This window comes from Nerophis lumbriciformis, linkage group LG08 (genome assembly GCF_033978685.3).
Source record: "Nerophis lumbriciformis linkage group LG08, RoL_Nlum_v2.1, whole genome shotgun sequence".
Taxonomy (NCBI): Eukaryota; Metazoa; Chordata; class Actinopteri; order Syngnathiformes; family Syngnathidae; genus Nerophis; species Nerophis lumbriciformis.
The window spans coordinates 35,173,334-35,186,475 of record NC_084555.2 but is presented as its reverse complement, the minus strand read 5'-3'; the positions used below and the strand labels follow the sequence as shown (position 1 = coordinate 35,186,475).

The following is a 13,142-nucleotide window of genomic DNA, read 5'->3' as shown; positions in this document are numbered from 1 at the left end:
ACAACTCCACATTTTCCATTACTTTAGCTGTAATGACCAGGTGTCCCAATATTTCATGTGGAAATAAATACCAGCATTATGTGCACAAAGCATTATTCACTGGCAAGATAATCCATATAGATACTGTCGTCATACACAATCTTTAAAAAGGGAACTACTGTACTATTTATTAGCAATTGCCACTGAGTCATTGAACAGTCATTTCCTTTTAGTCACTTTGCAACCATGGGACTGCTTTTCTAGCGTCCCATGGTTGGCATGGTAACGGCTGGAGTCTTGAGGGTAGCATCCTCAGCTTTCCATTGTGAGGTTATGGTTTTGATCTGCGTATAGAATTGAATGCCCTGGACACAAATAAACAACAGTGTTTCAATCAGGTCGTCAAAATCTGTGAGTTTGATTTGCTTTCTAGGATGGGATACATTTGTCGACATACTTGTTTTCCGTAGAAGTTCATGTCGCCTCTGAAAGATCCTCTTGATCCCGTGAAAGAGAACATGGGCAGTGGCACTGGGATGGGAACATTGACTCCAACCTGCACAAAACCAGTGTTTTACAGACAAATATATTGAAAAAATTGTTACATAAAAAAAAAAGAAAATCTCACGGGAGATAAATTGGCCAACAGAAAGAATACTTGGAGCTTAGATTTGCTGTTTTGCAAACTGAGTTCTTCGATGATCGGGATGGTGGGGGCGGGGGGGGGGGAACATGACACGGTTGGTTAGAATGTTCAAAAAAGGGACAAATAGGCTTGGAAAGCAAGTCTTTTTGGCAAAGATTATCGACAGGGAAAAAAGTTTGTTTGTTGCAGAGCGGCTTGGAGAGGAGTGAAGCACATGGCCTGTACAGCATTCCCCGACATGTGAACAGCAAACAGGGTAGGCTCCATGGGCAAATAAACAAGGTGAAAGATGGTGTGCTTGCACTTATACAGGACCCTCGGAATCCCTCCATTTATAATAAAACGTTGTCAGTGTGCCCCTGTTATGATTGAATACATATTTGCTGTGACTATTTGGAGCTTTTGGTGGGACCAGGGATGTTGAACATGTGTACTTTTGGTCGGTACAGCTATACTAGACATGGAAAATAATAGTTTTTTGCTGCATGACTGATTATGTCGGCAAAATGTGAACACACTCACCTGGCCCACATCCACCTCATGTGTGTATTTGCGAGCAGTGGCCCCGTTTGTAGTGAAGATGGCGGTACCATTTCCGTAGAGATTCTCGTTGACCAAATGGATAGCGTCATCCAGAGTGTTGGCCTCCAGAACGACCAGCACAGGTCCAAAAATCTCCTCGGTGTAGCATTTCATCTGAGGCTATTTAAGCACACACAAAACTAGTTGGAACTCCAAAAAAAAGTTTTACTCTATGAAAGAGGAATCTACGTACTGTGACGTTGCCAATGATGGTTGGACCCACAAAGTTGCCCTTCTCATAACCTGTAACTTTAACATGTCTGCCATCCAGGAGCACCTTAGCACCCTCATCCACTGCACTCTGGACCAGACTGCAGACTCTGTCCTTGGCCTGAGGGGAGATCAGTGGACCCACATCTGCACCAGGTTGGTCTCCTGCACGGAGCCCAAAAACAACCAGCTATATGGTTACATATGGCGGCTCACAAGATGTGGTGCCTACATTCCAAAACGTTGCCCAGAAACACACAAACAAGGGGCACCCTGAGGAACTCCCTCAAAAATTGAGGGTTTCCTGTGCGTCATATCTGTTTTCATTTCCATTTCACTCAGGAAAGTCTGATAGTCTGTGGTTGAGCAGAAGGCTTTCGAGGAAACTGAGGCTAACTCATAGAAAGCAGAACTTGAAAGGTACCTGCATTGACACGCAGCGCCTTGGTGCGCTCCACCAGCTCTGGCAGCCAACTGCGAGCCTCGCCCACCAGGATGGCCGTGGACAGAGCCATGCAGCGCTGGCCTGCAGCCCCGAACGCTGCACCCACAAGTTGGTTGAGAGTGTTCTCCTTGTTGGCATCGGGCATCACCACGCCATGGTTCTTTGCGCCCTACAGTAATATATACTTTTTACTTTTATGCCTTTTTTCACACAGTGGCGTGTGCAAAAGTCTTTGTCAGCGCAAACTTTTCTTTGTCACAATATCTCAGATGCAGGCATTAACAGTATTAAGCAGGGTTGTAATCCATTCATCCATTTTTTTTAAATTACATGAACTTATAAGTTCTCTACAATACATATTTGAGTATCTTGCCAAGCACTATATAAAAAGTAATGCACGTTTTAGATAAGGTTAGTTATGCAAATAACTATTTTTAAGGGATAATTGAAATATAAATCATTCGATATGGTCATTTTATAACCGAAAACTGGGGTATTTATAGTACGGCCCAGAGTACACTGTAGAAACAAGATAAAAACACCAAAAAGGGAAAAATTAACAAATGCACAATGTAGGGAGAAAAAGCTGAGATGTTGACACTCAAACACAAAGCGTTTTCTTTTGTATACATGCGCGCACATTTTTTTTTTTTTTGCTGTTTTTGCAAAATACAAAACATATATCAAGAGTCCTTTTTGGTTTTCAGTATGAATCCCTTGGTAGAAAAAGTTTGGACACCCATGTGCTGAGATTTAACACAGCACTACTGTACTGTCTTCTGCTAATCCGTCCACAAATGACAATGCTTTAAATTATGCTGCCATCTCGTGGACATTTACAGGATGCATAATTTCTGCGTTGCATCTTGTGTGCCCTCACCATGTTTGACTGCACTCTCTTGCCATTTTTGGAGCCCCTCTCATAAATGTACTCCCCCGCTTGATTGGAGCCAACGAAGCTGATGGCCTTGATACTCGGATGGTCACAAATAAAGTTTACAGCTGAGAAAGGGAAGAGAAAACATTTAAATACACTTCACACACTGACCAACAGCTGGCAGATGGGCCAATAACAATGATATCTTTAGCATTAGTGCTGTAGTAGTTATTACTGTGTCAAATACTTTTAAGTACTGCCATGCTCTACAGCAATTAGTTTGTTTAACAAAAGTAAATGGTAAAGTTCATGCATCTTTAGATCAATTTTCAAGCCTTTCTAGTACTTTTAATTAGGGATGTCATGGTATGAACATTTCTTACCGCAGTTATTGTGGCCAAAATGATCAATTATTATTATTGCGGTACTTTAAAATGTGCTCAAAATTAAAAAAAATAAAGACTTATACTGAAATCTTTTAACCATGTTTTATTGGGGGGGGGGGGAGAAACAACATTCAAACTGTCTTTTATAGAAGAAACATTGTAGATCAAAACAATGTTTCATGTACCTCAAGTATAAATGTAATATGCATGTGAAAGCAACAAGAGCATTATAAACAAAGTAATATGGCAGAAACAAAATTTAAAAAAATTAAAAAGTATGTGAAGATAGCACCTTATGGACATGAGATAAAAAATATTAAAGAAAAACAAATTAAAGATGACATCTAATGGCCATAAGACGTAACTGCACTTTTTGTCCATATAAATAAAAACAATTGTTCATTTTTCATTTACTTACACATTGGGCTGCACAAATATGGCCAACATGATAATCAAGATTAATTTGATTAATATTGTAATCCCGATTAATCATTGTTATGTAAAACAGTGTTGGGTGGGACATGAACGCGACAACATAATGTCATTTTTATTGCTTAATAAAAAGGCTATACATATATTTAAATATATTTAACACGTATTTTTGTTCACTAATATCGTGTCATCTTTTTCTCCTTCCATGATGCCATTATCTCTATTTATACATTTTAATAGAGAAAAGTATTTTATTTAAGTTATGTACATTTACAGGAACTAAATATATTTACATGTATATGGGAAAAAACCTTAAGAGTTTGACCAGAATAATGTCGTATAGGAATTAACTACACCATAAAACTAAAATGCTAGGTCATAGAAGTCATTTTTAAATTAATAACTTTGTGCCATGCAACAATCCCCACAAGTAATGTAAAAAACATGCATGTTTACTTTTTGATATCAATATAAAACAGCAGTTTGGCTAATGAAGATTAAGTCTAAACAAGCTATGTTCTTCTCCACCATGTGGTTCAGTGCAACAGTTTGGGCAAACAAAATAAACAGGAGCGATATCTCAGATACAGTATAATACACAATCTTTGTGCTTCACTGACAACTCAGCTTTTTGACACTTCACAGCTTGCGTTCAATTCGATTAGGTGACAAAACATTTTAGCAAGTATTGATGTTATTGGAACACTGACAAAGTTAGCAGCTCAATAAAGGACGAGTGACCATTCCAGTACACAAACGGCAAGACTTTATGAACAAGTTGTGGCAACTTTCCCTACACATCGCCTGCTGCATGGTAATTCTCACAGAAGCTGAGTGAAGGAGAAAAATTAAAGTAATTCCAAATATTTTCACCTTTGCTATATACTTTTTGTGTGTGACAAATGCATCTGTCTCCAGTTTTGTCCACATCTGCCGCCATCTAATAACAGCAGTGCGCTTTTAAAAGCACGTCGAGACTCCACGGTAGTGAAGCCAGTGAAATCAAGTAAACGGAGGCTATGGCTTTGTTTTACTGAAAGGGAAAATCTGTGGAGCAAGGCCCGTCATATTTCCTAAAGCCAAACAGCACGAGTGCGCGTGCGACTCCGTTTCCAGGAAGTGAGCGGTGTTGCCAAAAATGCATTAATAAATGACAGTTTTTCGGTATTTAAACTGTATTACTAACAGTCTGGAATTTTACCACGGTTCATCATAATACTGTTTACGGTTACATTTCTAGTTGTGATTAACTACATATTGTCCTTGAAAAATTTGCATTTGCAGTGTTCCATCAATTTATCATTTATCGCTGGGGTTACGTTCAAGACCCCCCCCCCGTGGTTAGTGAATTTCCGTGAAGTATAGCGATGCCGAGACGCTATTTATTGATTTTTATGACTATATGTATTTAATGTCTTTATTAGTGCTTCACACACTTAAATTGAATGCACTCTAAAATGTATGTAATTTTAACATGAAAACATAAATGGGTTCTCTAATCATAAATGGTACTTTAAAATTTGTGATGCACTGAAACTCCAGTACAGGAACCACAAACTGGCGAGGAGAGGTTCACTGCGTCACACCATCATATTATACTGTGTCTGTCTATACACACACACACACACACACACACACACACACACACACACACACACACACACACACACACACGCACGCACACGCACACACGCACGCGCACGCGCACACGCACGCGCACACACACGCGCACACACACGCGCACACACACGCGCACACACACGCGCACACACACAAATGAACCAAGTGTGGACCACAAACTCTTACCGTCATGTTGTCCATGGATAATGTTGAGGGTCCCGTCCGGAGCGCCAGCATCCTGCAGCAACTTGGCCAGCAGCATGGCACATGTCGGTACCCGCTCGGAAGGTTTTAGAAGGTACGTGTTGCCGCACACCATTCCCATAGGGAACATCCACAATGGGATCATGGCGGGGAAGTTGAAAGGGGCGATGCCAGCGCATACCCCAAGGGGGAGGCGGTATGTGTACGTGTCCATGTCCTTGGTGATGGAGGGCAGAGTTTCACCCAGCATCAGAGAGGTGATGCTGCAGGCGTGCTCCACAACCTCTGATCAACGTAAAAAGAAATGTGCATTTTAGGCGGCTTCACTTTTTTCATTTGTTAAATTCGGTGCTGCTATTATTTTTAAAAAGTCCTAAATTACCATGACACGTTTTTGTATATGATTTTATACTTTAAAGGCCGCATACAACTAAAATATCTCGTAGAGCTAGTAACAGTGGTCACCTGTACACCCACTTTTAGTACTTGGCCTATATGCCGAGAGTATTTAACATGTAGCAGCTTTTTGTGTATTCTGAAAAAGTGAACAGGTTACTTCGTGCTTCATGAAGGATGTCAAATATGCAGTGATGGGCAAGCTACTCAGAAAATGTAAGCTAAGCTACAAGTGACTCTTGATTAAATGTAGTCAAGATACAGGGGACGCTACCCCCAGAGAATTGTAGGAAGCTACACGGCAAAAGTAGCTTGCAACATTATATAAATATAACTTACTGTACAACTTTCCACCAAACAGGAGAAAAAATGCTCAGTTTGATTGTTTATTAAAATAAACACTAGCGAGAAACACTTTTTTTTTTTTTTTTACATCTGTTTAAATAGCATACAATGAAGGAAAAACACAGGAAAATAATTAAAAATGCAGTGACAAAATAATAATCATAAATAAACACCATATTATATACTGTAATGGTGACTTTTCAGCACAGGATAAATTACTGTTTTAACAGAAACCACAGTGGCAAAATGACAACCTGGCCAAAGGAACAAAATGTGTGTCCCACAAAAGAGACATTAAAGGGGAAATGCACTTTTTTGGAATTTTGCCTATCATTCACAATCATTATGAAAGACATGACGGAAGGATTTTTTTTTTTAATGCATTCTAACTTGTAAATAAAACTCAGATTACAGCGGAGCCAACGGGAGGTCCTCTATTCGGCCCAAAAAACCAAATAACCATTCAAAAAGCGCCAACAATACTCCATTTACATTTTGTGATTTGTATATTAACCAAGTATTAGTGATATTGTTATTATAAACGCTAACACAACAACTATTTATAGCGGCACCGTGATCACTAGTTTATGCTGCTTGGCTCCACCTCTCTTTTCTTCGTGAGGATTATGAGTCAATTTTCATCTAAAACGGGAATATAACAAGACTCTATCAGTCGGCATCCTAATAACAGTAAGTGATGTTTGATTGGCCTGTCCGTAATGTTTTGCCCTAAACTTAACCAATTGTGACTCGTCGTAAACCTACCAATCTTCATGGATTTTTCCCACATATTTTTGTCCCCTGCCTATGGAGTTGCACTAGTCCATTTCTCGCTTTCTTTTCCTTTTTCCCCTCTCTCTTCTTTTGTAGCTGAGCTACCTGCTACATGGGTCTAAAAATAGCTAAGCTACGAAATTGCTACTCATAAAAAGTAGCGAAGCTACTGGGAAATTTAGTTAAGCTACGTAACTTTGCTACATGTAACAAGCTACTGACCAACACTGCAAATATGTCAGGGGTGTCATTATACTGGGAGATGGACTGTTAATGCAGGGTGTTCAAAGTGTGGCCCGCAGTTTTTTTTTTTTATTGGCCTGTGGCATATTTAAGAAATAAAATCCCCCCATAGAAAAAGAGCAGAAATGGGAACGTCAGAAAGAGGCATACTGTAATGAGAAAAAGCTGAAATGTTGATACAGATGGAACTTGTTACAATGTTTCATTGTTACGAACGCACTCTCATAAATTGAATAAAAATCTAATTGTGGTCCATAAATACCGCGCACCCTCGGTGAAAAAATAAGTATGGGCCTTAAGATTAATGCTATCAATGAATATTTTATATTTTGTCACAGTGAGTGAGTTGCCCTTTGTTCTTAGTGGCCAAGATAACTGATTAACCATGAGGTACAACACACACGTGCAGAGTACACATTTACCTATTCGTTGACCTTTGTAAAGTTATATATACTGTACTGTATGCGTGTGTTACTTACGCAATCCCCTGAACACATCCCCCTCTGCGTCTGCAAGGGTCTTGCCTTGTTCCACTGTGATGGACTTGGCAAGCTCTTTCTGGGGTACACAAAGAACCTCTAATCAGTTTCCACAATTAGATGCTGTTGGTCGGTTTGCACTGCTTACACAGTTTTGACTTACAATGTTGTCTTTGATGAGCTGCTGATAGCGCAGAAAGACCTGCTGTCGGGCCAGGATGGAGGTCTCGGACCAGGACGTGAAGGCCTTGGAACAAGAGTCCACAGCAGCCAACATTTCCTGCTGGGTGGCTTTTGGCACACGGGCGATCACCTCGTTGGTAGCCTGCAGTGGAGATGATCAATATTTGAGTATACTTCCTAATTACACTTAAGCAGTGACGTGCGGTGAGGTTGATGGCTGGTGAGGCACTGACTTCATCACAGTCAGATTTACAAACATATGAACCCTAAAGAGTATCTTATTCACCATTTGATTGGCAGCAGTTAACGGGTTATGTTTAAAAGCTCATACCAGCATTCTTCCCTGCTTGGCACTCAGCATCAAGGGTTGGAATTGGGGGTTAAATCACCAAAAATTATTCCCAGGCGCGGCGCCGCTGCTGCCCACTGCTCCCCTCACCTCCCAGGGGGTGAACAAGGGGATGGGTCAAATGCAGAGGACACATTTCATTACACCTAGTGTGTGTGTGACAATCATTAACTTTACACATACAAACTGTAGCACACAAAAAAGCACATTTAAAAAAAAAAGTTATTATGGTCTTACCTTTACTTATAAATGAAGTCCATGCGCCGCTGTTGTGCTGGATTAATGAACCCCCTGACGGGAGTGTTATATCAACTAAAGCCCTCACTTCAACTTTCCACGTGCAAGATTGAATCTATTTAAAAAAAAGTGTAACCGAGGGTTTATAAATGTCGCCTATACTGTATGAAATTACAAAATAACAAACACGGAGGCTCCAGTTTGGACGAGGACCACTTTATTTACCTTCTTTCAAAAACCTACGCTCCACTCCAACGTGTCATCACTTCCGCTCTTAGCGCCTTCAAAATAAGAGCTCAAGGCATATACTGTATAACAGCGCATAACAGGAACTTACATCACAAAGAGGAAAGCCCATAAAAATAGGTTACAAAAGTTATTTAATAAGAAGCCAAAAAGTGCAAAAACAATAATGTTCGTGTTGGAGGAGTTGTGAATTAGGTACACCTGCAGTCTGCAGGCGTACCTAATGTTGTGGCCCTGCAGTCATTCACAACTCCAACATGAACATTATTGTTTTTGCACTTTTTGGCTTCTTATGAAATAACTTTTTCAAATAGATTCAATCTTGCACGTGGAAAGTTTAAGTGTAGGCTTTAGTTGATAGAACACTCCCGTCAGGGGGTGCAAATTCTACGGCGGGGGTGCAGGAGACGGATTACTGCGAGCCTCAGCCAGTGAGTCTTTTGCAGCCGTTTTATGATCGCTCAGCACAAGAAATACGTTACACACATACAGTTGTTGACAAAATACACTGTACATTATATACCTCAGCTAACTAAACTATGGAAATGTATAATATAATTCATATAGCAATAAGGTCTCACTGCACAGCAGGCCAGCCGTTAGAGTCCGCAATCCATGGTGAGGCACAAATGAGTGACGTGCCTCAGCTGGCTGCTGATCACCGCACCATCTCTTCTCGGTATTTGAACGGCAAATGTGAAAATTCAGCGATTTTGAATAAAAATAATCTAAAACTGGTGAAGTTAAATGGAAAATAACTTTACAGTATAATCACTGGATACATTTAACAATTTAATTTTTTTTTTTTTCTTTTTGCATTTTTTGGATCGCAGCCTTCATGATTTCATATCATGTCACAGATCAGCTTAGTTGATACTTTGATTTTATGGTATGGTAGTACGGGGCCTCACCTGCCAATGACTGCACGTCACTGCACTTAAGTACACATGTGCATCAATAAACTTGAAGGATGTTTATTAATAGTACAGTTATGAATACTTACAGGATTGTGAATATCAAGCCATTCTGTAGTGTTGGATTCAACAAACTTTCCATCAATGAGCAGCTTGGTAGTGGGCTGCAAGACGTGAATTACACCAATTTACTTATACTGTACATCATGTAATGACAGTGATGTCGATCAAACTTACCACCGAAGAAGAGTAGCACATGCGGCCAACTTTAAATGGAACCTGTGAATTAAATGTAAACAATAATGCAAGTCCTCTCACATGATTATTCGGAATAGTTGTCATTTAAAAAGCTGCATAACAATTGTAAAAGGGAGTTAATCCTGTGTGAGTGGAGTGTGTAAACAAGTCCATGCCACCAATGACCCCTCGTAACACGAGAAATTTGAACGAAATTTGCTCCAAAATCATACCTTCGCTTTGAGTGCTGATCTTAAAGCCATGGAGGCCATAATGGCAAGATTAAGAAGAGATAACCACAAGTACGGAGAGGGTTGGTCACCAGAAGAATACTGCGTTGAGGTTATACTTTAGGGTCATTAGAATAGGCGGGGTTTAATCAAATCTGAGGCCGACCATTCGTTTGTGTAAAAATGCCGCAAACTGGTTGGGTGACGTCGGCTGATTCTGACCAATAGTCAATAGAGAATGTATAAACGCCCGCCTTATTTATTTCTACTGACCAATGGGCGATTCAAACAACTTCCGTTATTTTTTCGTATTAGCAACCAAAAACGTCGAACTAACTTGGTATCTACGACAATTACTGACAACCTTAGCTGTAAAAGGGTGAAGGGGACGCTTTAAAAACCTTTCAGACACAAATGTGGAAACTTAAAAAAATAATAACAAGTTCACCATGCGCTTGTCCTGTGTTCTCCTGGCAAAGGTAATTTCATTTCAAACGGACGGTTTGCTAGTTTGTCCAAAGAGAAGACTGTGGCTAATATGAAGCAGATGTGCTGTGATGCTGCTCAGTCATGGAGCAAAGAGAAGGTAGGAGGGATGCGAGGAACACATCCTATTGGCTGTCACAGGACGTGCATGAGGTCAGCTTGTACAACTTTTTGCAGCCGCACTTTTTGGTGCAAACTCGACTGAGAAGTTATGTCAGAGCAACCTAAGGTGCCATAAAAGAAATGAAAAGGCTGCACATCATGTTCTTTATTCCTATGTTGTTTCTTCTCTTCCTGCAGCCTGTCCTCCATGGATACTTCAGAAGCTCCTGCACATGGAGAGTACGAATCGGTAAGACATTCCTTAACATTTTTGCTCAACATGGCGATACTAAACTTTTTGTGCATCAGCTTTGGCCATGAAAGGTATTGAATATGACCAAGTGCCTGTCAACCTCATCAAAGATGGAGGTCAGCAGGTAGAGTTAAATGTTTACAAGTCAACATAAGTTGAACGTTGATGTTTGAGTTACAAAAGTGTGTTCCAGCTCACAGAGGAGTACAAGACTTTCAACCCAATGCAGCAAGTGCCTGCAGTTGAAATTGATGGCATCACCCTCTCCCAGTCAGTGAGTACCTCACCAAAACTTCTCACCTAAAATTCTCTTTTTCCCCCAGTTCAGATCTTACTTTTACTGTTGGGCTCACACAGTTGGCAGTGATCCAGTACATTGATGAGACCAGGCCAGGACCTCGCCTTCTGCCATCAGAGCCAAAGAAACGGGCCCAGGTTCGGATGATTAGTGATCTTATTGCTTCCGGGATACAACCTCTGCAGGTAGACAAACACTCGTAATCATTATACAGTGGTACCTCAGTTTTGTACGCCCAAATTTTTTTTAAAGGAAATTCACACCAAAGGTTTACAATGGTTTTCGTATACCATCTTGTTCATTGCGCATCAAACTAGTCCATTAGCTTAACACCCAAACCAACATGGTGCCAAATAAAGTTGTGAGTGCCAGCACTTTACTAAAGAAGGAGAGAAACTATTGAATTCAAGAAAGAACACATAGCAAATTACATAAGGTGGCGTCTGGGTGGCTCTCCTCTCCCCTCTTGCCAACAGTAATCTTCAATAAAAAGATAAGTGATGTCAAATGTTAATTTATCCCTTGTATTCCTCATTTACAAACATGTTGTATTGTCTTTAAGGATTGGTACTGAATAAGTCACTTCTATAGGCAGTAACCAAATTCTGTCAGTTCTATAGGCATTAACCAAATTCTGTCAGTCCTACCAGGTATTGATTCACGCAAAAATCAAATGGGGCCATATTTCGATACCATTGTTGCACATGACATGTCCAGTTGCAGACTCGGCTGGCTCAAACACTTGGCGAGCAGACATTTTTTCAAACAGGACTGCCGCTAGGTAATGTTGCAAGTAAGCTTGATCGAAGACACTAACATACAGTAAGGCTCCACTATTTCAAATGGATTGCCATTGATGTGCCGCGGATTAGCATATACATTACTGCCATCTAATGTCTTGTAATTGCAACTGCATGCAAAGTCAACTGTATATTATGTGCAAATTAGACTCAATTGTAAAAATCTATATACAACTAATGGACAGCACAGATTTCAGCTCATTGTTAATGTTAAATAAAGAGATTTTATTAATAAACAAATTATTTGTTAACATGAACACACAAATTGGTACAGTAGCGTATCGATAAATTCTCGGGTACCGGGAAATGGTCTCATATCGATTCAAATGTGAAAAAGTAAAAATCTCTAAAATGTGTTTAATTTTAACATTTGTGGGTGTCTAACATCTTAATTGGATTTGTTATGACTTTTTCTATGTGGGATAAATTGCTTTAGTTTTCATCAGACCTTTGGGACAAAAACAGAGCAACCACTGTAGTAGTTTAACCTATATTAGCGAACATATTTGACGTCATTATTTCAAAATATTTTAGAATCTACACGTGATCCAAAAGATTGGAGCCGAGAAGGTGCCGTGGGCGCAGTATTTCATTAATCGTGGTTTTGAAGGTTGGTGCGCACCACTTACAGTATCCTTTGACATCTCCCATAACCAAGACATTTGAATATTAATTGTAAGCATATTTGTTCTTGTGCAGCTCTTGAGCCTATTCTCAAGCAAACGTCTGGAAAATATTGCGTCGGTGATGAGGTAATAGCTTTCTATTAAAACAGCCTGTTAATGAACATGTCATTTTGAGGGCTTATTTGATGAGTCATTTTACCTTTTTAGATATCCATGGCTGACATATGCCTGGTTCCACAAGTCTACAATGCAGAGAGGTACAGTACGTTAAAAAAACATATTCAATTAGAAAATATGTCACAGTGTGGTTTGTTTTTAAACTGCAGGTTTAAAGTGGACATCAGATTGTATCCAACAATCCACAGGCTAAATCAAAGCTTACTTGAGATCGAAGCTTTCCAAGTGAGCCATCCATCTTCCCAGCCAGACACGCCTGTTGAACTGAGAGTATAGCAAACGCTGGGCTGCCACTTCGCACACACTAAAATAAAATGCTTTGGACATAACTCCATTATTTTTGCAGTTATTTGAAACAATAACACTCAGTTATAAATAGTTATTGG

At 39.9% G+C, this 13,142-nt stretch overlaps 2 protein-coding genes across 4 annotated transcripts; one reads left to right on the top strand and one right to left on the bottom strand.

Moving 5' to 3' along the window:
• Positions 1–141: 141 nt before the first annotated feature.
• aldh6a1 (aldehyde dehydrogenase 6 family, member A1) lies at positions 142–10,151 on the bottom strand. The gene is made up of 12 exons (XM_061968795.2): positions 10,018–10,151; positions 9,785–9,826; positions 9,637–9,711; positions 7,782–7,943; positions 7,619–7,697; positions 5,364–5,666; positions 2,743–2,864; positions 1,842–2,031; positions 1,401–1,582; positions 1,148–1,327; positions 437–535; positions 142–344 (listed from the first exon to the last, which is right to left on the bottom strand). Exons 1-12 carry the CDS (start codon positions 10,054–10,056, stop codon positions 240–242), a joined length of 1,578 nt encoding a protein of 525 aa, XP_061824779.2. The 5' UTR covers positions 10,057–10,151; the 3' UTR covers positions 142–239.
• A 186-nt stretch (positions 10,152–10,337) lies between these two features.
• Positions 10,338–13,085, top strand: gstz1 (glutathione S-transferase zeta 1). Of its 3 annotated transcripts, none has more exons than XM_061968792.1 (9): positions 10,338–10,493; positions 10,801–10,852; positions 10,912–10,979; positions 11,049–11,129; positions 11,213–11,338; positions 12,488–12,563; positions 12,653–12,705; positions 12,787–12,836; positions 12,906–13,085. In XM_061968792.1, the coding sequence occupies exons 1-9, from the start codon at positions 10,464–10,466 to the stop codon at positions 13,030–13,032; spliced, it is 663 nt and encodes a 220-aa protein (XP_061824776.1). In that variant the 5' UTR covers positions 10,338–10,463; the 3' UTR covers positions 13,033–13,085. The 3 variants fall into 3 exon arrangements, with proteins under 3 accessions (XP_061824776.1, XP_061824775.1, XP_061824777.1); XM_061968791.1 differs by lacking the exon at positions 10,338–10,493 and adding an exon at positions 10,515–10,600; XM_061968793.1 differs by lacking the exon at positions 10,338–10,493 and adding an exon at positions 10,619–10,729.
• The last annotated feature ends 57 nt before the right edge of the window (positions 13,086–13,142 follow it).